Source organism: Podarcis filfolensis, assembly GCF_964270895.1.
Source record: "Podarcis filfolensis genome assembly, chromosome: 10".
NCBI classification, from domain to species: domain Eukaryota; kingdom Metazoa; phylum Chordata; class Lepidosauria; order Squamata; family Lacertidae; genus Podarcis; species Podarcis filfolensis.
Genome location: NC_139612.1, coordinates 30,427,260 through 30,452,902, shown reverse-complemented (window position 1 = coordinate 30,452,902; position 25,643 = coordinate 30,427,260). Strand labels below are relative to the sequence as shown.

The 25,643-nt window shown below is 41.8% G+C and overlaps 1 protein-coding gene across 2 annotated transcripts in view; it reads right to left on the bottom strand.

Moving 5' to 3' along the window:
* Positions 1–25,643, bottom strand: part of HMGA2 (high mobility group AT-hook 2) — a 140,687-nt gene that overhangs the window by 65,264 nt on the left and 49,780 nt on the right. The window contains exon 4 of one of the 2 annotated variants that reach the window (XM_083574759.1): positions 7,166–7,310. The exons of the other annotated variant lie outside the window; for it this stretch is intronic. Coding sequence (XP_083430885.1) covers positions 7,166–7,310 — 145 coding nt within the window. The remainder of the gene's footprint in view (positions 1–7,165; positions 7,311–25,643) is intronic. 2 annotated transcript variants of the gene reach the window in all.

The following is a 25,643-nucleotide window of genomic DNA, read 5'->3' as shown; positions in this document are numbered from 1 at the left end:
TCCAAACAACTTGCAGTTCTTTGTTTGGGCAGCAGATTGTTTTGCCTGGTTCTAAAAACCGATTCTCTTCTAAAGCTTGAGGCTGCAGACTATCCTTTATTCTCCTCCTCATCATCCTGCATTTGCTGTGATCCACCTTTTACCTGCAGCTGCATCCATTTGTCTACTTTTGAACTGCTTTCACGCTAGACCTTGTACAGACTTCTAATTAGATGTTCCAGCCTGAAGCTGCAGCTACTGACTCTCACAATGAGCCCTTGATGACACCCTGGTCTGCACCATTTTTCCAGTTCTCCAATTACAGTGGTACCTCATGTTGGGTTACGGTTGCAGCAAACCCAGAAGTGGGTTTGCCGCTCATGCATGCGCAGTAGTGCTCTGCAGTGCCACACGCGTGCACAGAAGCAGTACTCTGGTTATGAAATTTTCGGGATAAGGCCGGGGCTCCAGAACGGATCCCGTTCGTAACCAGAGGTACCATTGTACAGTGGTACCTCGGGTTAAGTACTTAATTCGTTCCGGAGGTCCGTTCTTAACCTGAAACTGTTCTTAACCTGAAGACCACTTTAGCTAATGGGGCCTCCCGCTGCCGCTGCACGATTTCTGTTCTCATCCTGAAGCGAAGTTCTTAACCTGAAGCACTATTTCTGGGTTAGCGGAGTCTGTAACCTGAAGCGTATGTAACCCGAGGTACCACTGTATTGGCCTCTATCCTGCAACCAGACATAACTGAAAGTGACCACACAGAACCCTTATAGGCTGGGGTCAAGGGAACAGTGCTCATATTGCATACCTGGCATGGCGTAGAGTCCAGAAGTGCTTTTATAACCTATTTTTCTAATATTCAATAGCACCTGGCCACTAAAAGTACTCTATTCAAGCAACATAAAGTGAAGGAAGCACACGGCTTACAGCCACACTTCTACCTGTCCATTCATCTGGTTGGAGTGTCCCATGGCCTCTAGCAAGGAAGACTTCCAGTAGCCTCTGAGAGGCTCTCATTTGTGCTGGAGTTTGGAGAAGGAAAGAATCAGCAGGCACTGCTCCTGATGCTTCTTTCGGTAGCCTCCATGCAAGTGAGACAAGCTCCCACTTCTTCGCACAGCTCTCTGTGCTTGCCAGAGGGCTCTATAAATTCGTAGTGGAAAATATGGAGGCTACTTGGCTAATAAGAAGACCCATGCAAAGCAATCTAAAAATCTATAAGCAAAAAAAAAAAAAAAAAGAAAAAAGAAAAAAGAAAAAAAATTACCCATATAACCTACGAACATCAAGTAACAGACAGAAACAATGGAGCTCACTTCTCCAGTGCTAATGAACTCAGTGTCAAGGGGGATGTTTATTTTATTATTGCTTGGTAGTAATTTAGTAATTTATCTGCCTTGGGGTTTTTTTTTTAAGTGGTTGCATTGTGCATATGACTTGAATTTTAACTGTAACCCACTCTGGAATTGCATTTGCAATGAAGTGTTTTTGAATAATATATATCTGTCTACTGATAATCTCAGCCACCAGGGAAGGCTTTCAAACTACAGTGGTACCTCGGGTTACAAACACCTCAGGTTACAAACACTTCGGGTTACAGACTCTGCTAACCCGGAAGTAGTACCTCGGGTTAAGAACTTTACTTTCAGGATGAGAACAGAAATTGTGCAGCGGTGGCACAGCAGCAGCGGGAGGCCCCATTAGCTAAAGTGGTACCTCAGGTTAAGAACGGTTTCAGGTTAAGAACGGACCTCCAGAACTATTTAAGTTCGTAATGAGAGGTACCACCGTACTGGGGAAAAGGAAAAGGTTCATGTGTAGACATGCCCCTTATGTCTTGCCAAAAATCATTTCACCACCAGGCTGTTGTTAGCCATTAAAAAAAAAAAGGCCCAATGCAATGACAAACAATATGTTTGGTTCAAAATCTTAGGGCCAAACAATCTTTCCAGAGTCACATAGTGAAGTCGCCTATTGAATGCCACTGAACTAATTCCACATGCCGCAAACCATTCTGCGGGCAACAGTGTTATCAGACAAATTTGAATATAACCCCCGCCCTGCAAAAACCTCTCTCTCCTCCACAACAAGCTAATGGGGAAAAAAAGTAGCACTGTCTGATCTTTGTGGTTTCTGAGATTAAAGTTTACAGAGCAAGACTGAATTTGTTGCTCCTTTGAGAAATTACTTTTCACAACAAATCCTTTGCTGGGACAGTGGAATACTTGTTGGCCAGCTTCTAGGGAGGAAACCTGCAAATGTAGTCTCTTTCTCCCCTCCCAAAACATTACAAAGAAACTGTAGCCAGAGAGAGATGGAGAGGGAGGGAAATAGTAAAGACTGGTGGAAACTGTAGTTCATATTATGATATTAAAGGCGAGACATTCCTTAATAATCTTTACACACACACACACACACACACACACACACACACAGCGCCACTGAAATGCTATTTTTAAAATTCCAATCCGGAATCTACCTCCATGCAAAAGTAAACTTTTGAATCAAGACTCCTTATGCATCCTCTTCCCCTGTGGCATAAAATCAACTGGGGAGTGGGGGAAGATGTAGACCTCCCAGTAGGCAGCACATTTATCGTATATTATCTTATAGAATCTTCTTACACACCAAAATGATGCAACGCAAGCTGCTGAACAGCCCATCGGTTTATCGAGGTAGGGTGAGTGTCCTAGGATCTACGAACACAGCCAGATGAACTTAAAACAAATATATTGATTTAAAAACAAAACAGGGAAACGAGGAAATGTTGAACTCTTCTCAGCAACAGCAATTCTGATTCCTCCGCTTAAGGTTACTGTGTTTTATATATGGTGAAAAGATCCCATTAATGCTTCAGCCCCATCAAACAGCAGACCAAGTCCATGAATGGCACCTATCAGAGCCCAGGGTAAATCCAATGATTAGAGGAAATTTGCCAAAGGGCCTTTGTAGCTGAGAAAAATGCCTACTCCAGAGAGGAATTTAGAAAATTCCTGGGAGCACAGGCCTTCCTTTGTTGGCAGCCCGGCAGTATTCTGGAGCAAATAAAAGCGCGCACACAAAAAATAAGAACTTAGATGCAATGAACATTTGAAGAAAATGTTGTTCAAAGCATTCGTTAAAACATTCCTTATTACATAAAACTGTGCCGACTTTGTTTAGAACCAACTTAAAAGGGCCTCTCTCAAATTACCATCGTTTCGTTTGAATGTTTCTTTTGCATTAACAACTTATTCCCCTTTTTCCTGTTATTTGTCTAAATTAACCAAATAAATAATGTACTAGTCCAGCCATTTAATCGCAGATCACAGGCTGACCACCGTGTGTTATTTTTCTGTATGCCCTGAGAAAATTCTTGGCTAGCTAAACCGGGGGAACTAACAGCATTAAAATATGGGGCTACAACTTTCTAAGCCAGCCAGGTGTGGCGTGATATTTTACTAGGGGTGGTTTTTCCCAGGAAAAGAAAAATTATGTGGGATCCAGTTATACACCTAGTGAGGCATGAACAATTGCTGTTAACCTCACAATGGAAGCTGAATTCCCACCATAGATATTACTAGCGGGGTGGGTGGGTGGGTATTTTCCACAATTTTTCAACAGCTTATGCTTTTCACTTTTTACTAAAAACAAACAGCTATATAGTATGCTTCTTAAAATTAGACATAGAAATATATTGAATCATTAAATCCAATAAATAATTGGAAAAATGTTTTAAACAACGTATTAATAATACTGATTTTTGAAAATGCAAAGAGTAGTCAAATATTTGACTTAAGGTTGTATTTTTAAAAAGTAAAGGAACCCCTGACCGTTAGGTCCAGTCGCGGACGACTCTGGGGTTGCGGTGCTCATCTTGCTTTATTGGCCGAGGGAGCCAGCGTACAGCTTCCGGGTCGTGTGGCCAGCATGACTAAGCCGCTTCTGATGAACCAGAGCAGCGCACGGAAACACCGTTCACCTTCCCGCTGGAGTGGTACCTATTTATATACTTGCACTTGACGTGCTTTCGAACTGCTAGGCTGGCAGGAGCTGGGACCGAGCAAGGGGAGCTTACCCCACCGCAGGGATTCGAAGCGCCAACCTTCTGATCGGCAAGCCCAAGAGGCTCAGTGGTTTAGACCACAGTGCCACCCGCGTCCCTAAGGTTGTATTTAACTACATGCAACTTGTAACTGGTTTTCATATCCGTGTTTTGTTGTTCCGTTTGATGAAAAGGTACCACCATCCTGAAGTGCACTAGGATTCCTGATAAACGTATTAAATTAAAAACTTCCATTAATGGAGTTTTCCATCACACTATGCATACAACGAGGGCTTGGCTGGCCCATGATGACAGCCAAGTTCAACAGCTTGTGATTATTATTCACTTCATCAGAAAAACTTTTTATCCTAGAGAAGCGAACCATGCTCCATTTGCACATTTGGTCTCAATTCATTACAAGTTGAAGTCGTGCTGCCAAAAAGCACCACAATTTATTTCATGTTAACAATAATGAAAAAATAAAACCTACATGAATGCAATACATAATTGTTCATGATTGTAATGCTGAATGCTGCAGGCAATACATTTTGGCTCAATATTTCTCCAATACCATTTTCACTATTATCACATTAAAAACCAAACATCCTAATTGAATTTCAAACTGAACAAGTCCCAGTAACAACCTTTGCAGAATTTGTTTTTTTGCTGTGTTTCTTGCTCTCGCTATTGCTCTGTTGGTGTGTTGTATTTTAAACTGCTTTTGCCATATATATTTTTTTGAAATTATTGTAAGCAGCCTTGCATTGGCTTTTGTTTAGAAAGGCAGGATATAAATTTTAGAATACATAGATCATGTTCACTTGACTCTTCTACCTCATGTTCATTAAATACTTTTAAGATACGGCTCTATAAAGCTGCCCAACAAATATAGTCCCCTGCATCTTCCAAGCTCCTAGGTGTTATTGCTGTCAAAAGCTCATGGCGTGGGGAAAACAGACAGGGTAGGAACTAGGGCAGGGACAAGTGCCCACAATAATTTGCCCTGGGTGGAAGGGGTGGGAGAGAAGCAAAAAGGTAGCTGTCCAGTCTGCATGTTTCATGTCTCAACTTTGGGAGAGAGCAATGTCTCCAACTGAAGGTCACTCTGCAAACTGGCTCTGTGGATTGACCTACCTCCAACAGCTGTCACTCTTGCATTCCTGTTCCTCTATGAACCAGCATCCTAACAAAAAACATTTTTTTGCAAAGAAGTCCTGCTCAATTAAGAACCTTCCACATACAGGCAAAACACAGTAAGAACATATAACCAGCATTTCACATATAAACATAAGCGGACAAGTGTTGACAGTGCATGCACAGAATAAGAAAGAAAGCACAATCCACAGATCAGTTAAGTAAAAAAAAAAAAGCAAATTTGCGCTCAGGTTGATTCTGCACCTTGTGGGCTGTGATTGTTGTTGCTATCAATTAAATAACGTGAATAAGCTGGGCATATATTGAAACTACAAGTCAGAAGCAGACAAGAGTCAGATGACAAAAGACAATAGGCATTTGTATGGGTGCTTTTCTCCCTTCCTATAACACTTCATTGTAATCAGAGGCCTGATTTTCATGTTATGGTTCAATGCCACTCTAAAATGTAACATGAGGAGGGTTTAGAAAAACACTTGATTCCAAACAACAACAACACCACCCAGGCACTGGTGCCTCTGGGTAGCTAAGGGAAAATTAGTGCTGGAAAGACACTGCCAGTCACCAGACAATACTGAGCTAGCTGAATTGTAGACCAGCTTGCTATAAAACAGCTTATGATGTTCCTGGAGTTCTCCCCTAGTGTACTACAGGCTGCAGGTGAGAACGCAATGTTCCCACCATGCAAACTTGTCATCTCCTTTTCACATGCTCATTTCATATACACAAAGGTGTTTTGGTGGGAGGAAGGAGCATTTAAAAGTACAACACCCACTTTCAACCTGAAATGGTACACAGTCTCTCCCCCCGCCCAAAAAAAGTGTTACTGATTGCTTCTGCCGATTACATAAATTGGCCCTAAGCTTGCTACATGAGACTTAAAATTTTGACGTGGGGACATTTTCAAACAAGCAATCTTGTGTGTGTTCTGAAATAGTACAGCTGCATGAGGTTACTGCTTTGAAATCTGCATGTTTCAATCAGTCCTTCGTTAAGCTGCAACAACATGAATTTCTCGTGCTTGATTTGTACATAGCATCAACTTCTCTAGGCCATGCTGATGATGAGCAGACAAAATATTTGCAGGCAATATTATGTTGTGAACCGCCCTGAGATCTACATGTATAGGGTGATATACAAATGTAATAAATGAATAAATTAATTAATAAATGCAAATAAATATTCAGTCTACTAAAAGGGCAAATTCCGGTGTTGTAAACCACTCTGCAGATTTCAGTTTCCAGTGTAAGAATTTGGTCCTATAGTACTTATCTTGCTTACTCAAAGCCATTTGCTACTATTTACTTGGTGTGAATAATTAGTTGCAGATTGCATGCATTAATTCAAATATCTTATCTGGTCCTGAAGTCCATGCAATCTGTACCCCAACACATTCAATAATTGTGACTTCCTTTCCCCCATCGCCACTTCTTATAGTTTCACTGATCTTAAGGGCTTTTCTTTGCAATGTGTCCTTAACTGCAATATGTTTCCTCATAAAACCAGTTATAGACTTTTATTTTATGTTGGCTTTTTTCCTTTCTCTCTCTCTCTCCAGACTGTTCACTAGGATGAGGAAAGAGCAAAACAACAGCAGCGAAGGGGGAAGTCTGATTTGGCATGTGCGCTCACTTGAAACCCAATAAAACGCTATTTATTTGCAGTGCTTGGTGACTGACGCTCTCACATTTTTCAAAATAATGAAGTTGCAAAGGTGCTGCCTTTTATTGCTCTGCAAATGTTGTTCATTTTACTGTTTGCTTTAAATGCTGCTTTACTGCTCCTGGTGGGCTTGCATCTATAAAGCAGTGTGATGGCAGTGACGGAATACAGAGCCCCCATTAGCATGTAAGTGGCCTGCTTGCCAGTGACTCGCTCGCTCTCGTTTCTAGCTCATTTTCCACTTGGCAAAAAAACCACGCTCAGAAATATTACAAGGCAAGAGTTTGCATCAAATATACGGAAAATATACAAAGAGATGAAGCTCAGGAATAGAGCACATACTTTGCATGCAAAAGGTCCCCGGCATCTCCAGGTAGGGCTGGGAAACACCCCTGTCTGAAACCCGGCAAAGACGCTGCCCGTCAGTGACTGTAGACAATACTGAGCTAGATGGACCAGTGGTCTTGACTCGGTATAAGGCAGCTTCCTAAGTAAGAGATAAGAAAGCGGGTATGATGGCAACACCGGGACTCACCACATCACTCACTTGGCACCTTAAAGCTACACTGAAGTGCTCTAGAAGTACTACTCTAAAAAGGAAGACAAACATGCTGGAAGAATATAGCTCTTATTCTCACCCTATGATTCCCCCACAGGTCTGGCATTTCGTCTACAAAACGTTAATGTAGAGATCAGCACAATTGCTGTGAATCAGCGTACCCATGCCAGACTCGACATAAAACCCCTCACAAAACCGTACGTGTCCCTGCTGAAATCCATATTCATTTTGCCACTATCGTTGTCAGGCCGTCATATATTTTATCATATAATAACTGGAGCTAGCACATGTTGCAAAGAAGTGCCCAAACGGTCTAGGCCAGTGTTTCCCAAACTTGGGTCTCCAGCTGTTTGTTTTTTTCAGACACAATTCCCATCATCCCTGACCACTGGTCTTGCTAGCTAGGGATGATGGGAGTTATAGTCCAAAAATAGCTGGAGACCCAAGTTTTGGAAACACTGGTCTAAGCCATGCTTCAAGACTTAAATTCAACCTTCACCCTGACGTTTCACTATATGCTGAACCAAGTGACACCACCCTAACCCATGTTTTTCTGGGAGATGTAGGAAGGCATGATATTTCAGTTTAGGGCCCAGTTCCAGAGCAAGCTTCCCCAACTAGGTGCCCTCCAGATACTTTGGTGCACAACTCCCATTAACCCCAGCCAGCATGGCCAGTGGTAAGGGATGATGGGAGCTGTAGTCCAAGAACATTTGCAGGGTTGTTCCAGAGCCACAAAGAAGAGGTTGGACGTGACATTTTTTCACTGTAGGTATTTGCATAAGGAAGACATTTTATTATTCCTAAAATGAGTGCATAAGCTCTTGAGGAAAAAGGAAATTCATAGAGTCTTCATACAGATATTAAAAATATGTGAACTAGTCCTAAGTGTACAATACCAACGGGTGGAACACAATAAAACAAAGACTCATGTGAAGCAATACAGTGGATGAAGGAGACGAGAGAGAGGGAAGGTGAAGACTGCTCTTCCTTCTCCCACATCATCTCCCTTCCACCCAGCTCCAAGTAACTGCAGGGGCTATTGCCACAAATTACCTCAGCCCCAGGAGATCCCAGGGATGAGCAGCCCCATGCCACAGCTATTTTCATAAGCTAGATTCCAGGAGGACCTAGAAGTTGCCATCACCATTGTTTCAATGACTATATGAAATCCTGGGACATACTAAGTTTTCATCAACAGCAAGTTCTTCTGATATGGACCCTACAAAACAGGTATGGTGGTTACTACAAGGTATTTGCATAATAAACTGCTGCAATGTACTGCAATGACTTTCTGGAGGCTATACTGGCGCAGAACATCACAGCTCAACATGGTATGGGAAAGGTGAAATTGTAATACATCCAACACTTTGGGTGTCATCCATTTGTACTCTTAATGAAAGTAAACAGCAGCCGAAGGCATCGGTGCCACACACAGTTAAAGCCATGAGCCTACATAAATTACGCAAATCGGAAGTTACACAGAAATCCATGTGAAATAGCATGTACATGCACATCACTGTGCGAAAGTACAGCCTAAACTGTTAAATTGTGTAAAGGAATGATATATTGAGAGAATAACATGTTAACTGGAACCCTCTGAAAGGAATGTAAATGGCCACAAATCAGTTTCTTTAATTGCCATCAGCTGCATAAATTGTATGACAGTCTAAAAGATAAGTATCAACTCTGAGAATAGGTCGTCGAAAAAATGCAAACCCGGCAAAATGCATGCACTCAAACATGCTTGGTTTATCACATTTTATTTGATAAGTGTAGCAGATGGCTCACATTTAAGGGTTGTTCATTTTTTAAAGTGAGACAACCAGAGTTGAAAAATAATATGCTTTGCGGCCTGCATTTAAAGGAATTATTATAACAAATCAACATGATTGTTAGCTTGATTATAGTGGCAAGAATCAGGCTTATAAAGGAAGACAGTAGAAAGCTGGAGGCCATTTTTCTACATTTGGTTCTGCTCAAAGATTTCTATGAGTTAATTACAGAGCCCTCTCCCAATGGGCTCCTCAAATACCGCCATGATCATTCCAGCATATGAATCCAGAAAGATCTAAAGTTCTATCAGAGAGAAGATACATGGCTAGTGGATCTTTCGAGCCTATGGAATGACAGTATGCCAGAAGACAAACTTGGAGCAAATTTGTTGGAATTACTTGCTAAGCACCCAACACCAGCCATCTATTTTCTAATTCGCTAAGGGATTTGGCGATAGCGGCACTCATTGCAGTAGCTGGCTGAACTCCAAACACCACACAACATTGCCATTCACAACCAGCAATTTCAAGAATGGCTTTTAAAAAGGAAATTGTGGAACCCTGGGTGCTAAAAGGGCTTTTACAGCTGGCCTCGCTTGTAGTTCTGATGCAGACAGATCCCTCTGTATCTGCTATTTGCATTGGAGGATCGGGAGAAGAAAGCTACCATTTGAGCAAACCCATCTCTGGATGAGAAGGAACTTGCATGAGAGCCCAGAACTCTGTAGCGAGCGCGCATGCCTTGCATGAAGGTGGTTCTATATATAACGGGTTTGTCGGCAAGCAATCCAGCCTGGTGCAAAGTAATTTCCAAAGTCCAATCAATGTACAGATGTGACAGAATTCACTGTCCTCCAACAGAGGCTAATGGAAAAAGGGAAGGCCAGAGAAATAATCATGCAGAGACGCTGCAGGCAATCTCTTCGAGGTATGGGTTCTTTGTGATCCTAGGTATCACTACAAGATTATTTTCTTCCTTTCTTTTTTTCTCTCAGTACACTAATGTGCTCTGGCACAGGGTTTGGGGATTTATGTTGTAAACTGAGGTGTAGTGGCTGGGATCACAGGGGGTTGAAGACCTGTTACTATTTGTACAGCAGGATCCCAGGAGGATCCCTGCCTCCAATGCCCTGGATCTGCCGAATAAGCATGAAAACGAGCTTTTTAGCCACTGAGAATAAGTCTTTTCATCATTTGTGTTGCTTGGAGCCAATGAAAGTGAAAAGCAGGTAAGTCAGCCACTGAGAGTTGACTCCTAGGGTCACTCTGGAGAAGCTGTGAGGGAAGAACATCAGGGAGGAATGGTTCTGTGTACATCAATCCTCAACATTTAGGAACAGTGAAAACACAAGGTGCTTCAGTTTCAAGAATGGTGTGCCAACTCTATTATGTACAATGGAACTTAAAGGAAAAAGCAACTTAAGTCACTCCATCAGAAAATATTGGAACACTCCAAATTATTTGTGCACATACACAGAAAATAGTAGCTCTAGCTGAAAAGCAACACATGGAGATCTGTACTGATTATTGCAATGCATCCCTAATTATTAGTAAGGTAAAGGTAAAGGATCCCTGACAGTTAAGTCCGGTCGCAGACAACTGGGGTTGCAGTGCTCAGCTCGCTTTACAGGCTGAGGGAGCCGGCGTTTGTCCGTAGACAGTTTTTCCAGGTCATGTGGCCAGCATCTGGCGCAACGGAACACTGAAACCAGAGTGGCGCATGAAAATGCCGTTTACCTTCCCGCCAGAAGCAGTACCTATTCATCTACTTGCACTTTTTGGCGTGCTTTTGAACTGCTAGGTTGGCAGGAGCTGGGACCAAGCAATGGGAGCTCACCCCGTTGTGGGGATTTGAACCACCGACCTTCTGATAGGCAAGCCCAAGAGGCTCAGTGGTTTAGACCACAGCGCCACCCGCATCTTCATTATTAGTACTCTTGTATAATTATAAGATCATGCTATAATCTTAGAGGGGGCATGACCAGGGATGGATTTCTGAATTTGCCACTACACTATTGATTGTTAATCATAAACAGCTCAATCTAAAGCTTCACTGGGTTCATACACAATGTTTTTCAGTGCAGCACCTGAGACTGTGGCGCTCCAATTGGATGGGAGTTCAGACATACTCCAGAACTTCTGGGTCAGACAGAAGTGAACGTGAAGCTGCCACAGCCTCATGCATACTGGGGAAGAGATTGCAGAGGTAGCCTTGAACACACAAAAAGGGTCCTGCAATATTTCTCAAAGGTTCTCCTGTGCTAACAGCAATTAGAAAGTTCAGCTGTAATTTCACCCCTTGTTCAGGCAGGACCTTGTCTCACCTTAAACAGGAAATGGGGACTGAGTTAGCAGAGCCTGAATATAATGGAAGTCTGTAACTGCAGCGTAGGTAGCACAGTCATCAATATAAATCTGTCATAGACATATTCTTGGAGGAAGAGGAACTTCCATATGCTACAGACCCGACAATTTCTGATGCTGATGCAGATTGATGGCACTTGAGAAGGAATAAGCCTTTGAACCAACAGTGCTGCTGATAATGTTCAGGGCTAAGGAAGCTGGCCATTATTAAGAGAACGTGACCCTTTTATAACAGTGCACCAAACCGATACCTCCTTAAAGGAAGTGAAACAGGAAGAGTGATCATTTTGTACTACTGCTACAAAGGACAAAGGACTGTGCAGTTCAGGAAAGGGCTCATAGACTGAAATATATTCTGCGTATCTCCTTTCCACACTTTTGAATATGGTATTAAGTTAGCAAGAACTGCTCTGCATTTGGAGTGCCCTGCCAGAGAAGGTATCCTAGCACCACCCTTCCTAGTTTATTGCTATCCTCAACAGCAAGGAAAGAAGATGTGCCAAATATATTTCAAGCTATCACTTTCCGTTCCCTGAACATGCAGGGCCTTCTCAGTTGAGGCACCCTGACTTTGGAATGCCTTTGTCAGAATGAACTGTTCTTATCCCCCCCCCCCCCGCCCCTAGCACCAGGAGAATAACATTTCATTTGCCTTTTAGTTCTGTTTTTACTCTTATGACGTGTTTCTAGCCAGCATGGTGGAATCTGTGTCTTGTATTTTTTTAAACTGCATTTTAATTTTTGAATGCGACTCTTTCTCATTGTGTGTACAGGCTACTGACACATGATGACTACACCTATCAGTGGAGCGTATCAAGTGATTGACATACCTGGCAGGCATAACTTTTGTCTGCTTTACCTAGAAAATGAGTCTAAAATTTGGCCAACATATATTTATTTTGGCTTCTTCAACACTGATGAATGAACCCCTGTCCGTTTAATGCCTATACACATTTGCAACTGTTGAAGGGGGTGTGACAAATGGAAAACAATCATGCTATATACCAAACTGGTGAACAAGCACCAAGTGAAACGAACATTACTGAAGACCAGTGATTAGACAACTGGTATTGGATTATTAACAAACAAACAAGCAAGCAACCAAGCAAGCAAACACACATTTCCCCATCATCACTGCTACCAGAGCAGTATGAAAATGTCTTATACAGGGACAGTTAGCCCAGTATTGTAAACTCTGATTGACAGGAGCTCTCTGGTACAGGATGTTTTCCACCTGCTACCTGAGATCCTTTTGGAGGTCAAACCGAGACCTTGCATACGCAAAAAAGGAACTCTGCGTGCTGCTGTCAATGTACACCTTGACATTTAGATAGCGTGAAATCATGTTTTCGTGGCATATTTTTCAGTCAGCTACATATATCTGGCTTCAGATTATGATAGTTTAAAAAATTCTACCACAGTTCTTCAATCTGGTACCTTCCAAGCAAGCTAATATCCTCTTATATAAGTACATTTGAGGTATATGATCCAAAGTTGGGTATAAATTTTGCATACCTGAGCAAACAGCACACAAAAATAAGAATGCAGCAATGGAACCAATAGAACTTTTACAAAACACTTATGTAGTTGAAGTGGTAAAGGAAATGACAGAAACTACAAATTGAAAGAGAAATATAGCCAAATATTCTGGAAGATCCCTGCTGTTTTAGCTTGCAGCGCATTAAGAGCCTTGGATCTATGAATGAAAGTGGTTTGGAGCAAATTAATAAACTGCTCAGTGTCACTATTAATTAATTAACAGCCATTCCCCCCCCCCCAAGTAGGACTAACAGAAGGCTTCCTATGTTCTACCACTAACTGATTAACTGAGTGACTCAAGACGTAAAATCACAATTGGGCCTGCTCTCTTTCAGCTGGCAGGCCAAGTTCAATATTTTTCCTGTGAGGCATGCCTGTACTATAAAAAGAATGTGATATTTGAGTGTGTCCCTGCTCTCTCAGTGTTGGCACTAAATCCTTCCCTAGGCCTCTTGCCATATTTCAAGAGTACAGTATGAATCACAGTCATGTGGCTCCCCACGCTGCCAAATATTCGTTTCAGCAGCTACCAAAATGCAAGTTTCTCTCGGGTCTCTGCCAACCGTAACGTCCCTTGGCTAAGACCATGAAGCACACATGTGTCGGTGGGAGGGAAAAGGGGTTTCCCCCCCTCCCGCCGCACCTCTGCCGCCCTTAATCCTCAATGAGGAAATAAGTAGGCAGTTTGTTATAAAAATGTTAATCACGGGGCTGACTAAGTAGGTGGCGTATGAAAACAGAGGTTTTCGGAACAGGGCGAGAAAGCCCGGGGTGGAAAAAAAAATGGGGCAAAGTTCAGAAGGAAAGAAAAGAAATGGAGGGCTCCATCCCCGAAGAGCTGAGGTAGAGAGGTGAACCTCTGGCCTGGCAGCTGAATTGCAGCCCTCGAGGGTCTCTCTTGTGTGGGACTCAGGAGAGCACATCTCTTAGCAGCCCAGCTCTGGGTGGGAAATGTCCTTGTACAGTGGTACCTCAGGTTACATACGCTTCAGGTTACAGAATCCGCTAACCCAGAAATAGTGCTTCAGGTTAAGAACTTTGCTTCAGGATGAGAACAGAAATTGTGCTCCGGCGGCACGGCAGCAGCAGGAGGCCCCATTAGCTAAAGTGGTGCTTCAGATTAGAACAGTTTCAGGTTAAGAACGGACCTCCGGAACGAATTAAGTACTTAACCCGAGGTACCACTGTACCGTGGAAATACCTCTTGCATGTCTGCATGGAAATTGCAGTGTGGTGTGTGTGCAGGGTGGGTTTGATTTACCGTACTGTCCTGTCTATAAGACGCCCCCATATATAAGACGCCCCCTACTTTTGGGGACTCCAATTTAAGAAAATTGGGAGAGACGGCACAGAGTTGTTGAGCTTTTTAGCGGGGATTGCTGAAAACCGCTCGCCCGCACGTGTCGCTAAATCAACCTCCCGTCTGCCCCATCGCCGGCATGAGCTGCCAATCACCCGCCCAACTCCCAGAGCGTCAGCCAGTCAACACCACCCATTGACGCAGCAACCAATAACATGCACAACTGCTGCTGACAGCCTAGGCAGCAAACAATCAAACGTCCACCCTATGTACTACCCATATAGAAGACGACCCTCACTTTTTAGCTTGAATTTTAAAGAAAAAAAACATAGCCTTATACACGGTAAAGTACAGTAAATGAAATCAATTGAAATCATGACTGAAATCACTCAGGCATGCCCAAAGTCCATTTCGGGGGCTAATCCGGCTGCTGGTCGGTTTAACCTGGCCCCTGTGGCAGTTTATTTCCTGGGGTAAAATCCTAAAAAAACAACTCAACAACTTCAATCCTTAAAAAAAAAACACAACTCAACAACTCCAACTATGAAAATATGAAAAAGGTTAACAACTTTGGTCAGCCCTCACAGCCCTTCACTTCATCACATATGACCCTCTTTGAAAAAAGTTTGGACACCACTTGATTTATTCTTGCTGGTATAATCTTAGTATTTGCAACCAGACGAAGGTTTTGTTTTTGGAATAATAAATTTTCAGAGTAGTTTTTTTACAGTTATATCAAAAATTCCTGATTTGTTTATACTATGAGAAACACACAGATGGATAATTATGAAATTATTGTGAGGTTTAATAAGTTAATGGTTTATAATTTGGCAACTTTTCTGCTGTACTTCATTGAAAGGAGAAAAATAATCATTTCCTTAATAATAATTTAAACAATTTATTTAACTAAAACAATAACATTATGGCATATGTATCCATGTTAGTTAACTGATGTGGTTAAACTTTTTTTTTAAAAAAAAAGACTGAGTTTTCGCACACATGAAAAACTTAAAACAAATCCTTATTTCTTGATGAATAGCCTTTGGACTATAATGTAATTTAAATAGAAAACTATCTTTAGAAAGATTTTTCCTCCCCTCCAAAAGCATTTTATTTTAAAACTCTAATTTAAATTTTTCAAAAAATCTGATTTAAATAAAAAAATCTGATTATATATATATATATATATATATATATATATATATGTTGTTGTTTTTATCCACCATGTGTCTGTGTGTGTAGTCACATCCACTGCTGGTGTGCAGCGTTCAATAGGTTGCCTCTGAGGTATGCAACCCTGAAAAATGTTCCTCACACTTGAGTCAAGATGGCCTTCTGCCTTCTTGCTGTGACAGCAGTTTCATTTACAGATTATCTGCAAATGGCTATCTAGGTTTACGACCCACCCAATTCTTGTGACTGCTATTTGTTTTAAACTGTTTTTAATATTGTGTTTTTTAATTGCTATCACCCGCCCAGGGACCTTATGGTGAAGGACGGGTAAGAAACAACAACAACAACAACAAATGCCACAGGTAAAATCCCATTACTAGTGGTTCCTACATGACCTCATTAGTGAATACAGGATTCCTGCCAATATATTCCAGCCAACCCTTAAATAATCTGAAGAGAAATCTGATGAAAAGCAGAGGCCTACAGCAATAAGAAATGGGATGTATAGGGTGTTAGGGAAGGGGTGGTACTTCTGGTGGGGGACATATCATGTTCCTTCTGGGGTAGTTTGTCCATCTTCGGTCCCCACCATGCACTCAGCTCTCACCTGTGGCTCCTAGAAGCTGTCAGCATAATAATAATAATAATAATAATAATAATAATAATAATAATAATAATACTTCGCCCATCTGGCTGGCTTTGACAGGCTGGCAAAACCAGATGAGGGTAGACAATGGGTCTCAAACCCGCAGTGAGTTAGGGACTTCCCTTGCCTTTAAAGAGGCTCTGGCAGACTGAATGGACGAGACCAATAGTGGTCCAGCGGTCAAGAAGGCACGTGCTGTAGAGGGAAGTGAGGGGCTGATGGGGCTCATCAACAAGGGAGAAGGAAAACTCTGACCCTTAAACCTCTGCTGCCTCGCAGGGTATCTTCGGGAGAAGTAAGCCCTACAGAAATCTGGAGTAGAGTCCCTAAGGTGGTTCCGGCAGCCAAGTTGGTGCCAGATGTATTCTCTGCTTTCCTTTGGGCCACATCAGAGAGGCCAAGTGGAGAGTCTTGTCGTCTGGGCAGCCCAGAACTTCCATACACATTGCCCAGGCTTGGCCCCAGGGGACATCACTTCGCTGCTGCTAACACATCATTTTGACTTCACTCCCAGAGGTGCACTCCATTGTCTCTCAAGACAGACAGATGGCAACAGCAACAGCAATAAAAGAGGTGGAATCTCTGTGCTGCTCTCTGGAATACAATTCCAAGCTTTGAGGAGGAAGGGTTGAGATGGTTTACAGAAGAGGGAAATATTCAGGTGTGTAAGGAGTGTGTGCACAAGGTAAGGCATGATGTAAGGAAGGATGTAATTGGACAGAGAGACTATAACTTTTGCCCTACAAAGCATGATCTGTAAATAGAGCTCACATTTCTCAGTGTTGCTGTTTTTTAAAAAACAAAAACACCACAATTAACGTTCCTCAGTAATAATAAAGGGATCTCAATCCACAGCAAAAGAAATATGAGAACATGGTGTTTGTTATGGCAGTTTAAACAAGCCTGTGTAAGTGTATGGAAGTCAGTTTGGAGATCACACTGCTGCTAACAGAACAGGAAGAAAGATGGAGACAACTGTAAAAATATTTTTAATTCACCATATCCACACTTGGTGAACAATAAATCAGCTCTAGGAGGAATGTTAAGATCAATGCACAACTTATTCTAAAGTTAAGGAAGTCGAGAAATTGCTGTGAATGGTTATCCAGCTCACTTTGCAGGCTGACAAAAAGATTTGGCTGCTTCCTGCAAATTACCTTCCACAGTCCTTTTGAAAAGCTAGGAATATGGAAATTTAATATGCTTACTAACCTTTTCCGGTCATGGTTGCATTCCAGGAAGAGAGAAAGAGGATGCCTATGTTTTGTAACCGCCTAATAGTCTCAAATGCTGAGGAGATAGGTATGGCAAAAATACAGAGGCATATCTGAAATGTCTGATCAAACCAGAAATTTGGACAAATTACTTTTATTTCTATGTAAATAAAAGCATGGCCTTTAGAAAATAATTCTACAAAACCATCTGTCTGTTTGCAAGGAAATGAGCATTAGAAAGAAGACTGCTGGATTAGGAAAGGGGATTTACAAGTTGAGTGAATTGTTTTTTAAGATCCAGATGTATATTGAGGCAAGCCATAAGCATAAGTTCTAAACATGCCCATTTATGCCATGATTCTAAAAAAAATAATAATAATAATCACTTTAATCCAACCAGTGTTATGTGCACATGCAAAGGATTTCTGCACGCAGATGGTCCCTTCTGAAAGTGCAAAACATTGTTGCTATTTTCATTTGTGCATGTAAAATAATAATTTAGCATGCTAGAGTGCAATTGCACACGTTTATGGAGATAATGTCTCTGTAAACGGTGTTCTCCAGGAATGAAGCTATGGATACTAAGGGGTGATTTATCTGGTTGTGACAGCTGACAGATGAGTCACCATAGTTGTGAAAATCACAGCTGAGAAGCATCAGTTGCCTCCATAGTTATTGGCTCATACAAGTTATTGTCTGTGAAAATCTCTGGGACACTTGAAGAATATCACCATGATGAACCATCTTTAAGTTCCACTGAACTTCAGTGATAGAAAACACAACATCATTAACTTGGAGAGAGAGAAATTGGGCAGGGTGGAGTGGCCAAGGAAATTATTACTCTAATAGTTTCGGGCTGTTTCAAGATGTGTGGTTCTTTAAACTGATCAAAAGAAGAAAGAACAATCAAGTAGAAAGTAATGGATACTTTAATATATAGTTATATTGTCTTAGAACGGGTCAAAATAGTTAATCCTGTGGGTCCCTTCAGGCCTCTTGACCTGATATTTGAGCTTTATATATAATTATAAAGATGTCCCATATATGAATAATAACATTCTTTATTATAGACTGTTGGTCAAATTTAGTTGCAAGTACTCATACCCATCTCAAAAATAATTGCAAAGGATTAAATCCTGCTGTTTGGGCCCCATGTTAGGACACTGAGTTTCTCAAACCCCATTTAGCTTCAGAAACCCTTAAATTCTATCTCAATTAGAGTAGTTTCCAAGGATAGCTTTTAAAATCTGGCTCTGGTAGCATTATAAAGAGACTAAGAAAAAGTATAACATACAATATATTAAATTTTACTCTGGCCATAAATACAAAAGCAGCCAGAATTAAATTATTTTCCATTTAAGTAAGTTGAAGGCGTGATTTGAAATCTCAGTCACGTAAAAGCTTTTTAGCACAAATAGAATGTTAAATCTTGCAAACACATTTATTGAATACAATCGTTCTTAATAAATGAATACCATACAGTTCAGCAGGAATTCTGAATAATCTGCAACCAGTTATAGAGTGCAAGGAATAAATTTTGTCTATTATCTTCCTCAACAGGTAAGTTTCTAGATTTGCTGAACTATCTATGGATAAATCATAAAACCAGGTAACAGATTTTGGCACTTCATATTCCACTGGCCAGGCCCTGTTTGATCAAGCAAACATTTTTATAGGAAATCTATTTTGTGACATCTGACAAAGCTTTATCCATATATATGAACACAACCTTATATATCTGTGCCATAATGGAAGGGAATGGGGGAGGTGCTACTACAGCACTGAGCATAGCAGCTGGAGCTTCTCAAAGGAGGTCCAAGAGAGCTCTAAGAAGCTGAATTTTGGATGACTTCCAAATAATCTCTTCCTCACCCATGCTTCACAAATCCCTACCACAGATTTTTTGGGCCACAGGCTTCATAACAAAGGATTTTAATTTCCGATGAACCCAAATTCCCACCATTACCCAATAGACTCAAAATGGCCCATGAAGTTTTGGATTTTGTTGCCTTAAGGGCAGCTAAGTGCTCCTGAAAGAAAATCCCCAAATATTTGAAGCTTGTATAACCCATTCAATATGATGCCCAATTATTACCTATTTGCAACTTCAGGGTCTCTTACAGAACAACCATTTTAAGTTTGTTATAGGAAGCAGCCGAATGTGATTTTGTAGTAGTCGTTCCAAATTCTTCACACTTTACATTAATACTGGGATCTTATCATAATAAGTGAATGGCAAGTAAAACTCAAAGTAGCTCAGTTGTGCTACAATGCTACTCTCTTAAAAGATGAACCAGAAGCGGCCAGTAAGTCTACTTGACAAACACTATGGGTAGCTAGAATTTTAGCAGTCAACAAGCTACTAATTCCAAACCCAACACAGTTCTGTACCTGTGCACATACTTTTACTATTCTTCCTTGGTTAGACCAAACCTGGAGTCCTGTATCCAGTTCTGGGCAAACTTTAAGGATAATGATAAGCTAGAATGTGTGCAGAGGAGGACAACCAAGATCAGGGGTAGGCAACCTAAGGCCCGGGGGCCGGATTTGGCCCAATCACCTTCTAAATCCGGCCCGCGGACGGTCTGGGAATCAGCATGTTTTTACATGAGTAGAATGTGTCCTTTTATTTAAAATGCATCTCTGGGTTATTTGTGGGGGATAGGAATTTGTTCATATATTTTTTTCAAAATATAGTCCAGCCCACCACATGGTCTGAGGGATGGTGGACTGGCCCACAGATGAAAAAGGTTGCTGACCCCTGACCAAGATAATGAAGGGTATGGAAACCAAACCTTATGAGGAATGGTTGAGAAAGTTGGGTATGTTTAGCCTGGAGAATAGGGAGACTGAGGGGAGATACGATAGCCATCTTCAAATATCTAAAGGGCTATCACTTGGAAGATGGGGCAAGCCTGTTCTCTCCTCCAGAGGGTAGGACCTGAACCAATGGATTCAAGATATAAGAAAGGAGATTCTGACTAAACATCAGGAATAACTTTCTGACAGCAAGACCTGTTTGGCAGTGGAATGGAGTCCCTTGGAAGGTGGCAAAGTCTCCTTCACTGGAGGTTTTTAAGCAGAGGTTGGATGGCAATCTGTCAGAGATACTTTAGTTGTGATTACAGTGGTACCTCAGGTTACATACGCTTCAGATTACATACACTTCAGGTTACATATGCTTCAGGTTACAGACTCCGCTAACCCAGAAATAGTGCTTCAGGTTAAGAACTTTGCTTCAGGATGAGAACAGAAATCGTGTTCCGGCGGCACGGCAGCAGCAGGAGGCCCCATTAGCTAAAGTGGTACCTCAGGTTAAGAACAGTTTCAGGTTAAGAACGGACCTCCAGAACAAATTAAGTACTTAACCCGAGGTAACACTGTACTATGTTGCAAGGGTTTGGACAAGAAGACCCTCAGTGTCCCTTCCAACTTTATGATTCTATGAATATAAAAGGAAAAGCCACTTCTAGAAAACTAATGGTATGCACTGGAATATAGTGCAAGGTCAGCACGCATTTCTGTGTTATCTGGTTCTGGGGAAACCCATTTACAACGCGTTTACATGCCAAAAAGGTAAACAAACAAAAAAACCCATTGAATGTTGAGGGAGAGGGATGGCATGTAGGTGAGATGAAGTATTAGATCTATTAAATAAGACGATGAGTCTTTGACATCTACTGATGCTCATTGCTCGTGGTTGCTGTGTGAACGACATCTACCGCAACATGGCCAGCATAGTGGTCAAGGTGTGATTGCACAGGCATGTGAGGTGTGAAAGGAATGTTAGAAAATGGGACAGAAGTGCAAGCCTTACACTCAGTTAAGCTAAACCCACACGGAATGCAAGAAACCCCACATGGGAATGCAGCCTAGGGGTCAGCAAGCACCCTTTCTAAACTCCATTAAAGAAGAAGAAGAGAGTTTTGGATTTGATATCCCGCCTTTCACTCCCCTTCAGGAGTCTCAAAGCGGCTAACATTCTCCTTTCCCTTCCTCCCCCACAACAAACACTCTGTGAGGTGAGTGGGGCTGAGAGACTGAGGCTGAGAAAGAAGTGTGACTGGCCCAAGGTCACCCAGCAGCTGCATGTGGAGGAGCGGAGACGCGAACCCGGTTCCCCAGATTACAAGACTACCGCTCTTAACCACTACACTACACTGGCTCTTAAGCTTAAATAACAGATTTGCAACTCCTGGCTGCTTGTTTGTGGTGTATTCTATAGCACAGCCTTCTCTGCTGCAGCATCATCTGCCTGCCCAAGTGTTCAACTCCTCCAAAAGGTATACAGTATAGAAATGCTTGAGCAGCATGTATATGAAAGGTGAGCCATTGTATTGTCACATACTTCTTATATAAACAGAACTCAGGAATTTCCCATTGTAAAGGAGAAACGACAGCCAGCCTTGTCCTTTTCACCTGTCTTAATAAAACAGTGGAATCAGTCTGAGTTCATGGCTTTTTTCTAAACTTAACAAAAAGATGGTATTGAAGCTCATGATCAGGCCTCTCCTCTTGCTCCAGCTCTTTCGGTTTAACAAAGTAACTATTCAAGTCTACAGAAATGTATGCATGTTTTTCCTTTAAAAAAAATATATTTTAAAAAATATTTAATTAATTCAAGATCATTTTCTGGCTGGTATATAAATGTTCAGCAGAGGAGAGAACCAAAGTGCTGCTATGCTAAGATGAGTGTTTGTAGATTTTAAAAATATGAAGGTCGCAATACCGCCAAAGCGACGCATACTTAAGTCTCAGTAGCAGAGGGGGGGTTTGGGAGGGGGGTTTTGCATGTTCTTAACCTTGGTGAGTAAAAATCAACTGGTTTTTATTTTATGGAACTGCACTTATTTAAATGGCATTTACTTTCTTTTTTAAAAAAGTGAACCTTTTATTGTTTTGAATTTCAATGATATTGTCACTAAAAAAAGTAACACGATTTCAAATGAGATCTGAACACAACATGTTGCATCCAACCAAGTCACAATGAACATGACTAAGTTAAATCTTTTGGTTTTTACTGAGTCTACCCTGAATATGACTTTTAAAAAAGGTAAAGGACCCCTGACAGTTAAGTCCAGTCACGAATGACTCTGAGGATGCAGCGCTCATCTCGCTTTACAGGCCGAGGAAGCAGGTGTTTGTCCGCAGACAGTTTTTCCGGGTCATGTGGCCAGCATGATGAAACCGCTTCTGGTGCAACGGAACACCAAACCCAGAGCAGCGCGCAGAAACGCTGCTTACCTTCCTGCCAGAGAGGTACCTATTTATCTACTTGCACTTTTTATTGTGCTTTCGAACTGCTAGGTTGGCAGGAGCTGGGACCGAGCAACAGGAGCTCACCCCGTTGCAGGGATTCGAACCGCCGACCTTCTGATCGGCAAGCCCAAGAGGCTCAGTGGTTTAGACCACAGTACCACTTGCGTCCCTGAATATGACTTAGTTGGATGCAACTCAAGGTCTACAAATACTTTGAATCAAGCTTTGAATTCTCTTAAGGCATAACTTGCAGAATCATAGAATTTTAGAACTGGAAGAACCAATCCCTTGCTTAATGCAGAATTCACCATGCAGGCTACTAATGACACTATCCCTGGCAGGTGGCCTTCCATCTAAGGTCACCCTACTCAGACCCTAAGAGATAAGGGGAGAAAACCAAAACACAGACCCCTACAAAGTAGGAAGGAAACAAATACATCCTCCCAACTTCCCAAGGTAGAGGGAACACAGGCAATATGTGCGCCATCTGCATATTGCTGACAACCTACTCAAAACCTCCAGCTGAGCTACAGCCATATCAGTGTTCATTCACCCTGCTCATTCACAACTTTTGCTGTTCATGACATGGCAGGAAGAACACCATTCTATCCAGTATCTATTAGTCTTTCCTCCTGGAAATATTCTGGGCTTAGGGCAAGGATTCAAAGATGTGCTGAGACTTGAGGTAGTCCAGCTGAATTTTTGACTTATTTTTCTTTGAACAGTCTCCCTCTTTTAAAAAACAAAACAAACCGCTTTCTGAAGTTCCTTTCAGTTTCGAAAGCAGTTTGCCATGCTGCATGGGATGGGAGGGGAATGCAGAATGAGGTAGGAAAACACTAGCCAAGCTCATGGAACTACTTTCAATATTCACCCCCCCCCTTTTTTTTTGCATCCTGGCATAGTCCTTCCTGTTAAGTTATTTGCATACTGCTGCTGCATACGTGTAGAGAATACCAAACCAAAATTCATTAATTTCACAATCGCTCCCCCCCCCTCCAGCAAACGGATATAATTCTTTAGCACAAAAGGCATGCTGGCTGAATGAACAACAGTGTCAGACTACGATCCTATATATAGTATAAAGGATCCATTTAGTCGTAAATCCAGTACGTTGTAAGCGTTGAGAGCCACAGGTTAGTGGACACATTCGTTCTAGAAATGTACGAATTACAAAAGCAAAGCTTGATTTAAACCAGTTCCACCCCATAGCTTAAATCATTATTTAAATCGCCTTGATTTAAATCAATTCACCTTGTTCTTAACTCTCTCCTAATAAAATAAATGGGACTTATGAGGTTTACCTTTGGCTAGACTGTACACGTCTGTCCCATTTGTTTTTGGTTGTTGCTGCTCTTTTATATATAGATATAAAACTCAGCTGATTCAATGGGGTTGCTTTGTTTTTGTTGCTGGATCTACTACAAATTCCATTGCAGACACGGGCAGAGCAGCTCGCAGCAACTGCGTAGGGGCTTCCTCTCTCATGGTAGCTCCTGGCTGCTTGAGCATTAACAGAGAAAGTGGCCGCCAGCCAGTTGGCAGGAACAGCAGAAATAGCAGTGCATGATTCTAATACAAGCAGCTAAAAGGCCAGGCGCACACACAATCTCTTCCTTGCCCTTCTTTTGCTCACTGGCGAAGGTTGCTCTTGGCAGACGTCAGCACGCACCACTTTTCCATGCTTATTTCCGTCTGGTTGGAGCAGATAGATTTAATTGCACCGGAACACAGTGCAGCACAATCTCTCGGGTCAGTGGCACAGCAAAGCGGCAAAGCAAGGATAAACCTGACAACTGGCTGCAAGTCTTTGCTTCTTGGATGCAATTTCCTGCCAAAGGGGAGTACTCAGGGACTTCCTGTGTGCTCTGCCCAAACTGATTCACACACGCAGCATGATGAACACATGGGAAAAGGGCATCCAGCTAGAGGGAAGTGAACTGTGTAAACAGAAGTGACTTGGTCAAACCAGATCATTTATGAAAGTGAAGGTTGCTGGGATCACGATGCTTTTCTTTCTAAGTAGGTGCTCCAACTGTGTGCACATTTCTAAGTACAGTGGTACCTTGGGTTACATACGCTTCAGGTTACACACTCTGCTAACCCAGAAATAGTGCTTCAGGTTAAGAACTTTGCTTCAGGATGAGAACAGAAATTGTGCTCCAGCGGCGCAGCAGCAGCAGGAGGCCCCATTAGCTAAAGTGGTGCTTCAGGTTAAGAACAGTTTCAGGTGAAGAACGGACCTCCGGAACGAATTAAGTACTTAACCCGAGGTACCACTGTATGTGGAACCAGTTATTGAAAAACAATATGAAGTTACTTTCTAAAATGCAATAAGTTGTTGCTAGAATGGAATGCTAAAGATGAAGAGGTTAAATCGCTAATGATACAATGGGCAAAAGATATTGGGCACAATATCCAATTTTCATCTTGGGGAAAGTTATGGAGGGAGGAATTTGCAGCATGCTGTGCACTGAAGGAGAACTATATGAAAACGATGTATCGTTGGTATTTAACACCTACAAAATTAGCAAAGATGTCTAGAACTGCTTCAAATGTATACTGGAAGTGTAAGGAGAAGGAAGGCATGTTCTACCACATGTGGTGGACGTGCAAGGTAACAAAAGCATTCTGGGAAATGATAGATAATGAGTTGGGTAAAAAAATGTTTAAAATAATGTTTGTGGAAAAACCAGAAGCTTTTTTACTAGGAATTTTAGATGCAGAGATACCAAAGGAGCAGAAACGATTATTTATGTATGCGACGACAGCAGCGCGGATACTACTGGCCCAGAGATGGAAAGAAGATAAAGTCCTGACCAGAGACTGATGGCTGATGAAGATAATGGACTACGCCAAAATTGCGAAAATGACCGGGATAATCAGAAACCAGGAAGAGAGAAACTTCAAAAAGGAATGGGGGAAAATTACAATTTACCCAAGAGAACACTGTAAACAACTAAAAACTGGCAGGATTTGAGTAACACTTGT